General features: G+C 40.7%; 1 protein-coding gene across 2 annotated transcripts in view; it reads right to left on the bottom strand.

Annotated features, from left to right (window-relative positions):
• The window catches only part of pde1a (phosphodiesterase 1A, calmodulin-dependent), a 462,032-nt gene extending 447,569 nt beyond the window's left edge, over positions 1-14,463 (bottom strand). Inside the window, exon 1 of one of the 2 annotated variants that reach the window (XM_059647187.1) lies at positions 14,273-14,463. In XM_059647187.1, the coding sequence (XP_059503170.1) occupies positions 14,273-14,342 (70 nt within the window). In that variant the 5' untranslated portion in view covers positions 14,343-14,463. The remainder of the gene's footprint in view (positions 1-14,272) is intronic. The other variant, XM_059647188.1, reaches the window with a different exon arrangement.
• Between the last annotated feature and the right edge of the window lie 3,682 nt (positions 14,464-18,145).

Raw genomic sequence — 18,145 nt, 5'->3', positions numbered from 1 at the left:
CACTCAAACTGCTCTTAAAATTAAGAATTTTCTTGACAATTCCCTCATGAGAGCTCTCACCTCAGATGTGGAGGCATTAAACAATTAATGCGAGCAATATGTTGCAAGGAGTGGGAGATATGGTGGAATGTAATTGTTCTGTACCCGTGCTCACTAGGAACACGCAGGAGAACGATTGGTATCATGAAGGTCCAGTTAAGAATGAACAAAAGGAAAACAATAGCTCATAAAAGAGAGAGAGTGCGGAGGAAGTGCACTCAAATGGTGGGAAGGGAAGGGGAAGGAAACAGATGGCAAAAGAAAGGCAGCATGGAGAGCAGCAGAATGAAGTGTTAATGATTGAAAAATGGAACATTAACCGGGAATAACGCTTTTGGTAGGACGAATCACTTTGGATTGGGGACTGGAATCACATGTCAGCACTAACAAAGAAAATGCAGAAACCGAAACCACCAGCATGCACTCAGGAGAAGGCTATAATAAAAAAGCAAAAATACAGGAAGGGAAAATTACCAGCTTCAACATATATCAGCAGCTAAACTGGGTTATGGGAGGAAACCATTAGTTTGAATTCCTGGGAAAAATGCTGACACAAACCAAGAGGACTGAAGGGGAAAACAGTATCACTTTGACTTGGATAGAGGAGAATACTTTGAGGTCAATCTCTGCAGAAGAGTGTACCCATAGAAACAAAGGTAGTCACAAGTGGACATGGGTAAATATCTAGTCAGATAATTTTAGGAGCATCAGTAAAATTGCTAAATCAAAAATATGTGCCATTTTAGTTTGACTTTTTTAAAAAATAGAGTGCAGCTGCTCAAGAAGGCAGCTCACGACCACTACCTTCTCAAGGGCAACTCAGAATGGGCAACAAAAGCTGGCCTCACCAGCAGCACCCACGTCTCATGAATGAGTAAAAATAATAAGAGATGTGAAAATACAACCTATGCTTGTGTATAGGATTTCCACTTTGAACTTTCAACTAAATGTGTTTCTTATCTTCATACAAAGAAGTAATATTTTGTGTGCCGACTTTTATAATTTGATGGAATGTACTAACTAACTTTGGTCTGTGGTTAGAGTGGAGTTCTGTCATCAATCTCCTTCTTGTTATGTAACCTGTCATGGGGAATGGACCATGACTAAGTCTCAGTAGAACAGGTTCTTATGTGAAATAACAAGATGTAACTTATTACACTTTAGTAACTGTGTGCAGGTTGCATTAATTTTTAGGCACGGAGATAGGTAAGATGCATGTCCTTCCATCAGGAAATGGCATCCAACTGCTGTAAGCCTGATTTGTCATCAAGTGGCTGTCATATCTCAGGGTGGCCTGAGCTTCAGCTTAGCTCAGACTAACTCTTTCATATCTATCGCTTTATATGACACCAACCACAGAAACTAGAAAGCCCATTAAACTGTGGGGATATTTTGTTAAAAAAAATCACAGATATTCTTGTGCTATCATTTTTTTAGAAGATTGCCTAAACCTTTTGAAGTTGTTGTCAGGTTTATAGGTTGTCAGATTGTGAATATTGGATTGTGGGTTAGATTTTTACTATGTGGAAATTAGTTGGTTCAGAGGGAGGAGTTCTGGTAATTTCAAGCTCAGATCAGCGTTCTGATCTGCCTCTGATCTATTGGAGGAAGGCTGCCTCTCTGCTTCCAGCTCAGGAGAGAAAGAGGCCTGGGCAGGGGGATTGCTAATTGAAATGCCTATTAAGAAAACCACAGTGGAGTCCATAGCTGTCTAGAGAAGAAGGGAACTCCCAGATCAAGGGCATTGGTACTTTGCGGTACACCACTCCCACTTACTTGGTGGTCAGAGCCTGAAATTTTGAGATCCTTCCTCTCCACAATGCTGATCTGAAGTCTCAGGTCACATTTTATTTTTAAAAACTTTTCCTCACATGTTCAACGATAACATAATGCATCTCACATCTCCTGAAAGGGCTACTCCAAAATATATTTGTGTTTAAACTGATGACATGGCACACCTGACATGAAACAATTCAGCACTTCTTAACCACACAGCCCAAAACTGAACATAAGAATCAGGTCTATCTAAACTGTAACATTGTCAAATTTATCTAAGAGACACCAAAAGACATTCAAATATATAAGAACAACAATACTAAAATAGCATGCTGAAAATATTTGCCACATCTGTGAGAAATCAAGAAAATGAGAAATTTCATGAATAAGTCCATGAGCAGCTGACATTTTACAGGAGGCAAATAAAGAAATAAGGTACAGGTGTAAATAAAGTAAATTGAAATCATTTTTAGCTTTGATAGGGGATTCGCTAACCGACAGAAAACAGACAGGTGGCATACATGAGTCTTTTGCTGGTTAGCAAAACGTAATTACTAGAATAGTTTTTAACCTTGAGGATGAATGTAATTACTATGGTGCTTGGGCCCCAACTATTTACAATTTTATTAATGACTTGAATATGGGGATAGAAAGTACATCAGCCAAATTTGTATGACACTGAAATAGGTGGGAAAGTAAGTTGCAATGAAGAAATAAGGAATTTACAAATGGGTAAGGAGAGGATAGGTGAATAGGCTAAAATTTGGCAAATGAAGCTTAAACTGGAAAATTGAGAGATTATCCACTTCAGTTGAAAAAATAAAAAGGCAAATAATTGTCTAAAATAGAGAAACACTTCAATACACTTCCATATTACTTTTGTGCGTGAATCACAGAAAATGAGTACGCAGGTACAGCACGTAATAAGGACGACAAATGGAGTTTTGGCATTTTTGTTAAAAGAATAAATGATAAAAGTAGGAAGTGATTTAAAGGAACATCTTGAGAGGACAGAGGTGGAGAAAAGGGAATATTCATGGTTGAAACCATGAGCTTTTGGCTTTCACAGCAGTAAATGATTACTCAAGAAACAAAAAGATACACAACAAGTATAGCATCAGAAGAAAGCAAAATCTCAGAGCATTGCAGGGTTTAAGAAGGTTTCAAAAATAAGGACTTTTAGTGGAATTTTAAACCCAGCTGAAGACCCAATTTCAGATGCAATTTCCTGATTGTGTCCATGGTAGGAACTCTATGCTATGGATTCTAAAAAAATTAATTCATTCTTAAAGATGCTTTTACAAGACCAAAATTGCCTGCATATTTATACATGACTGATGAAATAACATGGGGATGTTCTTCAACCATAGTAGCAAAGACAAAAATAAAACACATTGCCTGATAAAATGCCTCACCAATCCAGTGAAACTTAATAAACAGCAGCACAACAATCACCCTTCCCCCAGTCAAGATTTATTAACTCAACAAATTGCAAGGATTGATCCTGAAAGCTTTTCTAAAAAAAGTTAACTAAATCACATATTAGATGATTAGATGGAGACCAGACAATGCTTCTTCAAAGGATCATTAGGTCAGATCCAAATTGACTGCTTAATCCAAGCAAAGCCAAACAAATTAAATTCAAATCCAATACTTGTCAGAAAAGGTAAAAACAGGAAACACATCCTATTGGTAATAAAATGTGAGGCTGGATGAATACAGCAGGCCCAGCAGCATCTCAGGAGCACAAAAGCTGACGTTTCGGGCCTAGACCCTTCATCAGAGAGGGGGATGGGGTGGGGGTTCTGGAATAAATAGGGAGAGAGGGGGAGGCGGACCGAAGATGGAGAGTAAAGAAGATAGGTGGAGAGGAGAGTATAGGTGGGGAGGTAGGGAGGGGATAGGTCAGTCCAGGGGAGACGGACAGGTCAAGGAGGTGGGATGAGGTTAGTAGGTAGCTGGGGGTGCGGCTTGGGGTGGGAGGAAGGGATGGGTGAGAGGAAGAACCGGTTAGGGAGGCAGAGACAGGTTGGACTGGTTTTGGGATGCAGTGGGTGGGGGGGAAGAGCTGGGCTGGTTGTGTGGTGCAGTGGGGGGAGGGGACGAACTGGGCTGGTTTAGGGATGCAGTAGGGGAAGGGGAGATTTTGAAACTGGTGAAGTCCACCTTGATACCATTGGGCTGCAGGGTTCCCAGGCGGAATATGAGTTGCTGTTCCTGCAACCTTCGGGTGGCATCATTGTGGCACTGCAGGAGGCCCATGATGGACATGTCATCTAGAGAATGGGAGGGGGAGTGGAAATGGTTTGCGACTGGGAGGTGCAGTTGTTTATTGCGAACTGAGTGGAGGTGTTCTGCAAACCAAGCGGAGGCTTGGGGACCGCTTTGCAGAACACCTCCGCTCAGTTCGCAATAAACAACTGCACCTCCCAGTCGCAAACCATTTCCACTCCCCCTCCCATTCTCTAGATGACATGTCCATCATGGGCCTCCTGCACTGCCACAATGATGCCACCCGAAGGTTGCAGGAACAGCAACTCATATTCCGCCTGGGAACCCTGCAGCCATATGGTATCAATGTGGACTTCACCAGTTTCAAAATCTCCCCTTCCCCCACTGCATCCCTAAACCAGCCCAGTTCATCCCCTCCCCCCACTGTACCACACAACCAGCCCAGCTCTTCCCCCCCACCCACTGCATCCCAAAACCAGTCCAACCTGTCTCTGCCCCCCTAACCGGTTCTTCCTCTCACCCATCCCTTCCTCCCACCCCAAGCCGCACCCCCAGCTACCTACTAACCTCATCCCACCTCCTTGACCTGTCCGTCTTCCCTGGACTGACCTATCCCCTCCCTACCTCCCCACCTATACTCTCTCCACCTATCTTCTTTACTCTCCATCTTCGGTCCGCCTCCCCCTCTCTCCCTATTTATTCCAGTTCCCTCCCCCCATCCCCCTCTCTGATGAAGGGTCTAGGCCCGAAACGTCAGCTTTTGTGCTCCTGAGATGCTGCTTGGCCTGCTGTGTTCATCCAGCCTCACATTTTATTATCTTGGAATCTCTAGCATCTGCAGTTCCCATTATCTCTAACACATCCTATTGGCTTGTGTTTAGGGTAGAGTTCTGCCACCAACCTCCTTCGTTTCTCGTCTAAGGGGCTATTACATAGCCTATCATGGAGAAGTGGCATGCAACTTGATCGTCAAATCTTCAGCCAGCCACAATACTTTTTTTTATTGCTTTCTGAAACTGTCAAAACAAAAATTTATTGACCCAAGTTACATTGTACATATTCTATATGTAATTAAAAAAGCAATTGGAACTGCAATTTCGGAGGAGGAGGGGGGCATTCACCATGATTTTGACACACTGTCTTTTTGAATAAAGCAGGATAGTTTCATGCCCAGGACTGGTTGGAGTTATCTCACGCTGGTGGGTAAGAGCAAAAGTCCTACTTTTAAGTTAACAGTAGTGAAAGGTGTTAGTTGACATAAAATATGGTAAACAATAGGCAAGGGCAGGGCAGGAGATGACGTTTAGTAGCTTAGCAGTGACTATTCAAATTAGCCCATGATAATTCCACAAAAAAAATACATTTTTAAATTTGCCCTGGTTACTTTTGGCCACCATGGCTTCCATCATCATTGCTGATTCTGCATGAGTCTTACAAATATCGAAGTTAGAATGATGTTAAGAAGCTGATGATATTATTGGGTCATGACCTGGTAATCCAAAAGTAGATCCCTATCTGATTTGGCAATCTTCCAATGCCTTTTCACAGGTAGGTTAAGGTATTGAAAGGACAGAATGCATTGGCAAAACTGAGAGACACCATCATTTCATAAATTTTCCCTATTTCCACCAGATTCCATCATGACCATTAAGACCCACCCCATAAATTTGAAGGGTCACTGTGCAGCAGTACCTCACTTATTAGTTAGTTAGAGATCATTGCTACTTAAACAAATGCAATGTCTATGATAAACAGAATGCTGATTCTAAATTACACTCCAGCTAATGCAATGTTCATGGCAAGTAGGTTATAACAGCTAATTTTCTAGCTACCATGCTCCAAGAACACCTCAACAGGGGATGTAGTCAACTAGAAGTATGTCATAAAAAAGAAAGAACTGCAGATGCAGGAACAAAAACAGAAATTGCTGAAGAAACTCAGCAGGTCTGGCAGCATTTCTGGAAAGACAGCAAGTCGATGTTTCAGGTCCAGTGACCCTTCTTCAGAACTGGAACTCAAATATAAGACCTGGGCATTGTTATCCATGACATTGTGCATAAGCGTCCAGCTTTCATGTTGAAAAATCTTCTCAGCACCAAATCTGAAGCAGATACCGGTATTCAAATAAATGAAATTTAATCTATTTTTGATATCAGAATGTAAAATTAATTTAGGATATCTGGTTGGCATGGATCAGGTGGGCCAAAAGGTTTGTTTATGTGTTGTACATCTCTATGACTTTAATGTCCTGCAATCTAATTTTCTGTTGTATTGCTTGTCATATGAGGTATTTTAGCAGTCCATTTTTACAATAATACTTACAAATAAAGAGTTTTGGCCACATCAGAGGTTTTATTTGTGAAATCTACGAACTACTCCTGTTATTGGAAAAAGCATTCATTTCTTTATATCAGAATCTGTCCATGATGGTAGATACAATATAATGGAGGGACTGTATTACGCTTGTTAGGACATTGGAGAGAGAGAGAGAGACAGAGACAGAGACAGAGACACAGAGACAGAGTGAAGCTGATAAGACTTCAAATTTAAGGAGTTCCATTGCAGATATGTCTGAGGCAACCATTCACTACAAGAACATCTGCATGCTTTCACTACTGGGCATCATCACCATCACCTTAAAAGCAGCATTCAGACTGTTCTGCACTTGTCACCATTCAAGAGTCTGCAGTGATCTGAAAGAATTCTAATCTTTTGAATACAGGGCCAGAGATCTTGCCTCTACGTTTGAAGGAGGATGAAAGGGAGCTTGTGCTTCCTTCAGTGAGTGGCCTCCTTTTCTTCTTCCTACTCTACATATTCTTTCTGTCCAGTGTTCAGCAATTGCAACTCAACATTCCCATCATACACCATCTCTCAGAAATAGCTGACAGTTTTGCAGTGTCACTTTTTCACTCAGCTTCCATACACTAGTTCTGTGTTGATAGCCTCAAATGAGTCAACCTTTATTATGCATGATTTACCATCATTGCATGAGTCACCATCTTTAAAAAGCAGCAGTTTCAACAAGCTCATTACACTAAGAAATAGGAAGTACTAGGTAGTTGCCACAAGGGTGATAAATATTATGAACAGATGTAAAGCTTCATACATCCTCTTTTCAGGTAGAGTCATTATATTGTTTTCTGCATTGCTGTTATCTCTTTTTCACAGTGCTCTTTCTGATGATAACTTCATTTTCTTTTTGCCAGACCCTTTATGCCACAGCATTCACAAACCTCATGCAATATCAGGGAAACAGACCATTCTTTCTCTGATCCAGTCCCATCACAGCAACTGAATAACTTGGCAGTCAAAACAAGGGGAGTCTATGTGACCAGTCCTCTTTACTGGCATTATCACGGATGCAGGTTTCATTTTGTATTAATAAATGCAACTGTCAAATCTGTTCCTTTTGATACTGTTAATTATTATGCCCTGGCAAATTTCACTTTGAAACAGCACTCAGGATGTTTTGGCTGCAGAGTTTAAGGCTCCACACTGTCCCACCCACACTCAACAGGCAGAATTTTAACTACAAAAGGGGAGGTGTGATTGGATGTGAACCGGAAGCGGGTGGTGTGGGTAGGCAGTGGTTGAGGGGTTACAACTGAAAAAACTGACATTGGATCGGCAATCCAAAGCGACGGCTCCCTCACCCTCACCCAGTACTTCCAGGCTTAATTTGGGTTCACAGGCAAGCAAACAGATCAAGACAGGACTTATACACTTAATGGTAAGGTCCTGGCGAGTGTTGCTGAACAAAGAGACCTTGAAGTGCACCTTCATAGTTCCTGGTTTCCCTGGGCAATAGGATAGTGAAGAAAGTGTTTGGTATCCTTGCTTTTATTGGTCAGTGCATTGTGTGCAGGATTTGGGAGGTCATGTTAGCTGTACGGGACATTGTTTAGGCCACGATTGGGATACTGTATTTAGTTCTGGTCTCCCTGCTGCAGGAAGGATGTTGTAAAACTTGAAAGAGTTCATTAAAGATTTAGAAGGATGTTGCTAAGGTTGCAGGGTTTAAGCAATAGGGAGAGGTTGAATAGGCTGGGACTACTTGACCTGGAGTGTCGGAGGCTAACAGGATGACCTCATAAGGGTTTATAACATCATGGATAGGGTGAATAGCTAATCCATTTTTGCCAGGGTGGGGATGTCCCAAACCAGCAGGCATAGGTTTAAGGTGAGAGGGGAAAGATTTAAAACCAACCTAAGGGGCAACTTTTTCTCAGAGGATGGTGCAAATATGATATGAGCTGTCAGAGGTAAAGGTGGAAGTGTTACAATTACAACATTTAAAAGTTATCAGGATGGGTATATGAATAGGAAGGGTTTAGAGGCATATGCACCAAATTTAGGATATCTGATTGGTATGGACAAGTTGGACCAAAGGGTCTATTCCCATGCTGTACACCTCTGTGACTCTCCACAGTTGAGTTGTTGTGACACAGTCAAGGTATCCTCTATGCTCCCAAAGTGTGCTTTAACAGGTTGATGTAAAAACGTTAAAAAGAAGTTCCCCTATGTCACTGATAATGGGAACTGCAGATGCTGGAGAATCCAAGATAATAAAATGTGAGGCTGGATGAACACAGCAGGCCAAGCAGCATCTCAGGAGCACAAAAGCTGACATTTCGGGCCTAGGGATGAACACAGCCTCACATTTTATTATCCCCTATGTCACTGTCAGGTGTGGGGAGTTAAAAATGACAGCCCTTGTCATCAAAGCCATGTTTGACCAAGTGTGGCATCAATGATCCCTAAACAAAAACTGCAAACACTGGATATCAGGCAAACACTGCACTAGGTGGAGTCGGGAATGGTAAATTAGGAAGATAATTGTGATTTTGGGAGGCCAATCAACTCAGCACCAAGACACCTGAGCAGGAGCTCCGGGGTAATGTAATTGGCTCAGCCACCTTCAGCTGCTTCATCAATGACCTACTCTCCAACATAGAGGTCAGAAGTGGGGATGTTCACCGATGACGGTACAATTTTCATTCATGTCACACAAATGTTAGGCAATGACCATCTCCAGTAAGACACAAACTAATCACCACCACTTGACATTCAGTGGTATTACTATCACTGACACCCACCCCCGTCAACATCTTAGGAGTTATCAGTGACCAGAAACTGAACTGGACTTGTCACATAAAAGCAATGGCTATAAGACCAGATCAAAGGCTAGAAATACTGTGTCAAGTAACTCACTTCCTGACTCCCCAAAGCCTGTCTGCCATCTACAAGACACAAGTCAGGAGTGTGATAGAATACTCATCACTTGCCTGGATGGAAGCAGTGCCAACAAGCACTCAAGAAGTTTGACAGTATCAAGGTCAAAGCAGCCGACTTGATTAGCAACATTCCTCAAGCATCCACTCCCTCCATCACTGACACTCAGTAACAGCAGTGTGTATTATCTACAAGATCCTTAGACAGGGCCTTCCAAATCCATGACCACTTCAATCTAGAGGGAAAGGGCAGCAAATATATGGGAACATCACCTGCAAGTTCTCCTCCAAGCCGCTCACCATCCTGACTTAAAAATATATCCCCATTCCTTCAGTGCTGATGCGTCAAAATCGTGGAATTCCCTCCCTAAGGGCATTATGGGTCAACCTACTGAACGCGAACTGCAGCAATTCAAGGAGGCAGCTCACCATCACCTCCTCAAGGCGAACTAGGGATGGACACTAAAATGCTGGCCAGCCAGCAACTTCCACATCCTACAAGTGAATACATATGTAGTTAATTAAAATACTCAAGTAGGAAATTATTGCAAGATTTAACCTATCATTCTTGTTTTACCAGCTATCGCAAGGGTTTCCTCAGCTGTGTGAAGCCTACCAGGGTCAATGGCACAAGAACAGTTGAGTACAACTTCAGTAAAACTGAGACTAGGAAATCTTCACACAATGCAACGAAACAGCTGCAGCCCTGCCTAGATGACAGGATGATGTGCACAATACTTTCTCTGAAAGTGAGAATTTATTGCTTGACAAGTTGATGGAAGTCAATTAACCTGTCCTACACAAGTTTCACGTTGATGGTCACTTGCCAGTCTACACCACAACATGGGAATTGTGTCTACAGTTCTACCTTGTATCTCTACTGTTGAATGAGGGGACTAGCATAAACAATGCATAAACATTAAGGTGGACAAGTCCCCAGGTCCGGATGGGATCTATCCCAGGTTGCTGAGGGAAGCAAGAGAGGAAATAGCCGGGGCCCTGACAGATATCTTTGCAGTGTCCTTAGACACGGGTGAGGTCCCAGAGGACTGGAGACTTGCTAATGTTGTCCCCTTGTTTAAAAAGGGCAGCAAGGATAATCCAGGTAATTATCGACCGGTGAGCCTGACGTCAGTGGGAGGGAAGCTACTGGAGAAGATACTGAGGGATAGGATCTATTCCCATTTGGAAGAAAATGGGCTTATCAGTGATAGGCAACATGGTTTTGTACAGGGAAGGTCATGTCTTACCAACTTAATAGAATTCTTTGAGGACGTGACAAAGTTGATTGATGAGGGAAAGGCTGTAGATGTCATATACATGGACTTCAGTAAGGCGTTTGATAAGGTTCCCCATGGCAGGCTGATGGAGAAAGTGAAGTCACATGGGGTCCAGGGTGTGCTAGCTAGATGGATAAAAAACTTGCTGGGCAATAGGAGACAGAGGGTAGTAGTAGAAGGGAATTTCTCAAATTGGAGACCTGTAACCAGTGGTGTTCCACAGATATCTGTGCTGGGACCACTGTTGTTTGTGATATATGTAAATAATCTGGAGGAAGGTGTAGGTGGTCTGATCAGCAAGTTTGCTGATGACACTAAGATTAGTGGTGTAGCTGATAGTGAAGGGGACTGTCAGAAATTACAGCAGAATGTAGGTAGACTGGAGAGTTGGGCAGATAGAGTTCAATCCAGGCAAATGCGAGGTGATGCATTTTGGAAAATCAAATTCAAGGGCGAACTATACAGTAAATGGAAAAGTCCTAGGGAAAATTGATGAACAGAGAGATCTGGGTGTTCAGGGCCATTATTCTCTGAAGGTGACAATGCAGGTCAATAGGGTGGTCAAGGCGGCATATGGCATGCTTTCCTTCATTGGACGGGGTGTTAAGTACAAGAGTTGGCAGGTTATGTTGCAGTTGTATAGGATTTTGGTTCGGCCACATTTGGAGTACTGTGTACAGTTCTGGTTGCCACATTACCAAAAGGATGTGGATGCTTTGGAGAGGGTGCAGAGGAGGTTCACCAGGATGTTGCCTGGTATGGAGGGTGCTAGCTATGAAGAGAGGTTGAGTAGATTAGGATTATTTTCATTAGAAAGACGGAGATTGAGGGGGGACCTGATTCGAGGTCTACAAAATCATGAGGGGTATAGACAGGGTGAATAGCAAAAAGCTTTTTCCCAGAGTGGGAGACTCAATTACTAGGGGTCATGAGTTCAAAGTGAGAGGAGGAAAGTTTAGGGGAGATATGCGTGGAAAGTTCTTTACACAGAGCGTGGTGGGCGCCTGGAACGCGTTGCCAGCGGAGGTGGTAGACGCAGACACGTTTGCGTCTTTTAAGATATATTTAGACAGGTACATGGATGGGCAGGGAGCAAATGGACACAGACTGTTAGAAAATAGATGACAGGTTAGACAGAGGATCTTGATTGGCGCAGGCTTGGAGGGCCGAAGGGCCTATTCCTGTGCTGTAGATTTCTTTGTTGTTAATACCAGCAGGATCAACTCCCTTCTCCTAGTATTGCGGAAGTGGCAATCTGCTTACTTTAGTATAACTCAAGAAAAGGTACTATATTGAGTTTAACTTGTATATAAAACATAGGGCATGAAAATTACTGTTCAACAGCTTTGGAACTCTTACATTCTCATTTTGTTCTTTTTTGTACTTTGACAGCAAGCTGATTATAACTTTCAAATTACTCATATTATGTGGGCATCATTGGCAAAGCTAGCAATTATTATCCATCCTTAATTGTCCGATAGAAGATGGCAGTGAGTTATTTTCTTGACAACTGACAGGCTGGCTAGGCTAATTCAGAAGTCAGTTAATAGCCAACCACATTGCTGTGGGTCTAGAGTCATATGTAAACCAGACCAGGTAAGAATGGGAGATGTCTTTCCTTAAAAGGCATTTGCAAACTAGAGTAGGGTTCTTATGACAATCCAGTATTTGTAGGATAAACACGAGCCATGTTTTTTCTTATATTCCAAATTGATATTTTTGCATTTTAGTTCACCGGCTTCTATTAGACATCATGTCTCCAGAACATTATGCTCAGCCTTTAGATTACCAACCACTTAACATTTCCACTTTATTACTGTTCCCAGGGACAACGCTGGATATGCCTCTTGGCTGAGAATGTATATCAAAAATATATTTTAGTGTTCGACATGAATAATGGGAACAGGGTAAAGATTTTTAAGTTCTGCCATCTGAACCTACCAGGCAGAGAAGGCGCACTCACACTAAAAAAGTCAGTGGAAATGAAAATAATAAAACATAATAATAATACGAGTTTGTTATTACCCATTTTATAATCACAAAATGTCAAAAATCAAGAACCCGGTTTTTTAATGCTAAGTTAAATTGTTTTAACCCACCTCCTATGTGACATTAATCAAGCAAATTTTTTTAAGACCACTGACAAAATGAGGAATTGTGACAAAAAGAGCTTTGAGGTGTTTAAAAAGGGGAAAACCATTGTTTGTTTCTACTTGCTTTGATGTATTGGCATGTAAAATCAAAATATGTATCATTTCAGATGCAAAAACTGATCTGTGGCAAAACAACTAACCACACAACACTTCTTAGCTATCTTAATGTCTCCCTAATTTATATCATACTATTGTTAACAATTTGACCCCTAAGAAACCTTCCACCTTATGTTGCCTAGCAACTGATGCCCCAGAAAGACTATTTTGTGTTTTTCCATTAAATTCAGGTGAAGAGAAGTAACTACCTTTATGTTTACTTTTCCATTACATAATAAAGCTTTTGAATTCAAAAGCACTTTGAAACATCTCTATACATAATCTTGTATTTATATAACCAGGATATCACATTTGGCTCTTCTGAAGATTCCCAAAGCAAAAGTAATGTATGAAATATTAAATAACAGTGAACTGTTAATTCACCAATATTATGACTTCATCATATGTCACACACTCATTTCAGGCATACAATACAAAGTACTTTTCGCCTTATAGAATTTTTGATGGAAGCCCAAATTTCAACACAGAACCTTGGATGAAGCATAAACTTCAACAGACCAGTTTTTAAAATCTTCATTATACACTGAAATTAAATAATCTTCACTGAGATTCCTATTCAAAATTTACCCCAAAGAGATTGATTCTGACATTTTGGCATTTGCTTGGATTGAAATATCGAATCAACAGTATTGCAAACTGGTATTTCATCTTGAATTTTTCAAAATTCTGATCTGATCATTGCAAAAAAAGTTATGCAATTTCAGGAAACAATAATATTAATTTAAATCACGACAGTATTCTGTAACCACCGTTGGATAAGGAAAGCCATTGTTAATACAGTTGTTGCCTCAGTTTTTGAATTTCAAATTAGATCACAAGAGAAAAATGGTAGTGCACAAGCTGTAAGCAAAGTAAGTTACCAGTTTAATAATATGTGGCTATTACTTGATTGACATACAAGGTATAGATACAATTACAGCATGTGCACATCAATCAACTGAGGACTACACTAAATTATTTAAATAATTTTATCTACTCAAATAACAGAATGCTCAAGTTAAAACTCATGATATTAAAACAATAGAGTAGTTATATTTCTAATTAATTGATTTTAGATATAAACTCAATACTGTGCAATTAGTAATGCTATATTATAAATATAGTTAAACCAACATTCTCCTTCAGGATTTTAGCTGAATAGTTTCAAGTCAATTAAGCTGAGATCAATTGTGTTTACGAAATATATCCAAGACTGCAACAGTTTTAGAAGAAAAATGGTAAAGATTCTGTTTTACTTGTATTTACATCTAATTCTGCCTTACATCAATTAATTAAGCTTAACTTGATAAACCCAAATGGTTATTGCATTTATAATTAATGTATGTTTGCTCTATTACTCTCCTGTTTAAGAATATTCACGCAATGATCAGTTGAAATATAGGGAAAACATATAGAAATATTCAATTGCAAAATAGGTTAACATAAAAAATATTTTCCTTACCTAATATATGACTTATTTTTTCAATGCTGAATGTGGGATCCTGTGGTTTATTAAATCCACTCTTCTTCATCCTAGTGTTTGTAATATTTCCATATAATCCAGCTGATCTTGGTTTTGGTTTCCTTGCATTCACAGTACTCAAACTGATGCACTGAAAATCAGCTTTTAAATCTAACCACACTCCTTCTGGCTAGAATGCTTCACCATTGAATGAATTCAGTATTTAACATAACAGGATGTGCATCTCACAGCTCATCAGCCAATTAAAATGTGTCTGTCTCTGCTTTTCTCCTGCTGTCTGAAGGTGTGATTGACTTTCATGGAATCTATCAGTTTCATTTGTCAATCCTGCAAATCATTGATATTTCGCTTCTATGTTTTAATTGGAGAGCTTATGAAAGTTAAAATGATCATAAGTTAAATATCTCAAGTTTTTATCATTTTTACAGAGCATTTCATGGTAATGAAAATAGAAAAGGTTGACTTTTTTGTTAAGTTTTGCATTATTAAAGCTCTTGCATGAAATCCACTGTGCTGTTTATTGCAACTTCTGCTCAGCATTATTCTATAAAATTCTGACATTAAACAGAAAAACCCCCAAGGATGTTCAAATTCTGCTTGCAATAAATGCCAGTAGGCATCTCAGCTACGATCATTCTTACCATTGACAGTGCTCCTAAGTTTTATATTAAAAATTTATTGCATAAAGATCTGCATGCAAATCAAAGCAATATATTATTCTTAAAAATAGCTCTTATTGCGAACGACCTTACATGTTTTTCACAAGTCTATCTCAATATTCAAGCGCACTATATAATCATGTTGTTATATAGGTATTTATACAACGTAGATCCTCTTCAGCAAAGTAATGTATATAACGGTCAGTTCTACTATTACATTATAAATGAATGAGTTCCTGTACAACAGTGCCTTATAGAAAATCATGCTACAGAATAAAACTGGGTCTTCTGGGAAGGGAAGTGTTAGGGCAGACCACCAAAAAGTATCACTTGAAATCACTCAAAAGCCTAACTCAAAGGATAGCACAGTTTGAATGAATGTTTAATTCATATCTAATAATGAAATAAAAATAAATTTAATATCTTGCCTTGAAAAATGTCAAGATGACTTGATGGGGGGGGGGGGCGAGGTTTTGAGGTTGCTGTGTTGTTAATGTAGGGTTTGAGGGTGTCTTCTTCATCATCATCATCATCACCACCACCTTCGGGTGCAGTTGTGGTTGCAGGGTTAAAGCAGAAAATAATAAATCCAGGAGTGGATGGCTGTGGTTCATTGTCTTTTGACTGTTTCTTGGGGGTAGCTTAAAAAAGGCATCCAGTTTTTGCTGACCCACTGACTCCAACAGCTACCTGGATTATACTTACTCATACTCTGCTTCCTGTAAAGACTCCATCACATTCTCTCAGTTCCTCTGTCTCCATCGTATATGTTTAGAAGATGCCAACTTTGTCGGGGGACCCTTCAAAAATGTCCATCTTCTTCCTCGACTGAGGATTCCCCAGCTCCGTTGTTGACCAGGGCCTTAACCAGGTCCAACCCATCTCCTGCACTTCTGCCCTCACCCCTTGTCTTCCCTCCTGCAACAGCAATAGAGTTCCCCTTATCCTTACCTACTGTCCCACCAGCATCCACATCCAGAAGATCATCAGACGCCATTTCCGTCACCTCCAGCAAGATGTCACCACCAGACACATATTCTCCCCCACTCCCTTGTCTGCCTTCCGCAGGAACCGTTCCCTCTGGGACACCCTGCTCTTCTCTTCCTTCACCCCCAAAACACCCCCTCAGCCCCACCCTGCAACTGGTGAAGGTGCAACACCTGCCCATTTACCTCTTCCCTCCCCAGTATCCAAGGGCCCAAACGTATCTTCCAGGTTAAGCAACACTTCACCTGCACTTCCCATAATCTAGCCTACCGCATTCGTTGCCCACAATGTGGTTCCCTTTACATTGGGGAAACGAAACGTAGACTGGGTGACCACTTTGCAGAATATCTACATTCTGCTCACTAAAAAGATCCTGAACTACCTGTTTCCTGCCACCTTAACATACCACCCTGTTCCTTGGCCAACATCTCTATCTCAGGCTTGCTGCAGGGTTCCAGCAAAGCTCAACGCAAGCTGGAAGAATAACACCTCATTTTCTTCTTGGGGACCCTGCAACCCTATGGACTCAATATCAAGTTCAATAAGTTTAGGGCCTAAACTCTCCTATGTCCTAGACCCCTACCCCTTACACCAGGCCATGTTATCACATTACCTGCAATTACACTGTACCTATTGTTGGTCACTAATAGTCCCCATTAACAACAATTCACCCTCTCAACCAGATCATTATGAACTCCTTTGTCCATCCAACTGTTCTTCTCTCTCTTTGGGCTCTATCCTTTATCCTACTGTTTACTCCCTATCCCATCCCCCTCCCTATTCTCCGCAGATAAACCGATGTTTTGCCAGCTACCACCTGGTCTGAGGAAGGGTCATCAGACCCGAAACATGAACTCGGACTTTTTTTTCACGGATGCTGTCAGACCATAAGACCATAAGACATAGGAGTGGAAGTAAGGCCATTCGGCCTATTGAGTCCACTCTGCCATTTGATCATGGCTGATGGGCATTTCAAATCCACTTACCCACATTCTCCCTGTAACCCTTAATTCCTTGCTGAGCTTTTCCAGTAACCTCTGCTTTTGTTCCTTATTTACAACATCTGCAGGTCTTTTGGTTTTTATCCAGTTTTTGTTGCTTTGCCCTTTTTCTTCTTTAATGAAGAAGCTGTTCATAAGGTGCCAAATAAGATATTATTCCACAAACAGCTACCCTGCTGTGTTCTGCGTTGTCATCATTGCTCTCTAAGAGCTGCAACTGCTTCTCAATTTCCTACAGAATAGAAGACAAAACAGAGGTGTAAAGCTCTCGTGGTGCCGCATCCTGGATTTCATCTTCTTCCTTTTGATGGCATTCGCTTCTGTTATAGACTTGTCTCATCCAAACTGAAACTTTGGCACAGAGACTCTTTCAATGCTAACATTGCACATACTCAGGACAAAACCTGCAAAGCGATCATGTGATGTTGATGCATACTCCTCTGTGCACCAATGAATCACGTTATAGCCAACACATGTTCGCATTTTAGCAGTAACATTTCCCTATTAATCAGTTGTGTTATAGCCAATTTGCGCCGCTGGAACATGTGTTGTAGCAGAACTGACTGCATTTGTATTTCATAAAACAGTTGGATTTAATGCTGATAAAAATGTAATTTGTAATATGTAAAATGTAAATCTTTAAAAGTTATTGTATCTATTATTCTGTTAAGTTTTCCAATAGTGTTAAGTTATTCTAATTTCTTCTGACTTTTGTTGTATTTTAACTCTGGTGGATGAATAAAATGTGTTTTGCTTGAAATCCGGTAGCTTGACCAATCAAATTGCATTTGGAATGCAACATCTTACATTTACCTTTAAAATAAGAAAAACAGTTAGGGTCTCAATTATCTTCTGAATAGTTTGAGAGGATGTGGCCTAGTCCATACCACGTCCCATTCTCAATCCTTCCACTAACAGACTGTTGATAATCGATTGTGAAAACCTCTATCAACTCTCCTTTCAAGCTGTTCCTCTACAAGGCAAACAGACCCAACACCATCAATCAAATTGATGTTGATTGTCCATGAAACCAATTTCTTGCATGGTCATTAATGCTTTCACAACTTTCCTTAAGTGTGGCACCCAGAATTAGATACAGTACTTCAGTTAAGGCCAAATCAATGTTCTATACAATACAAGTTAAACATAATTTCCTTGCTTTTGTACTGTATGCTCCTGTTAATAAAGCCTAGGATGAGGTATGC

The sequence above is a fragment of the Stegostoma tigrinum genome, chromosome 7 (assembly GCF_030684315.1).
Source record: "Stegostoma tigrinum isolate sSteTig4 chromosome 7, sSteTig4.hap1, whole genome shotgun sequence".
Classification (NCBI taxonomy): domain Eukaryota; kingdom Metazoa; phylum Chordata; class Chondrichthyes; order Orectolobiformes; family Stegostomatidae; genus Stegostoma; species Stegostoma tigrinum.
The sequence above is the reverse complement of the archived record's forward strand: the minus strand, read 5'-3'. Positions and strand labels throughout refer to the sequence as shown.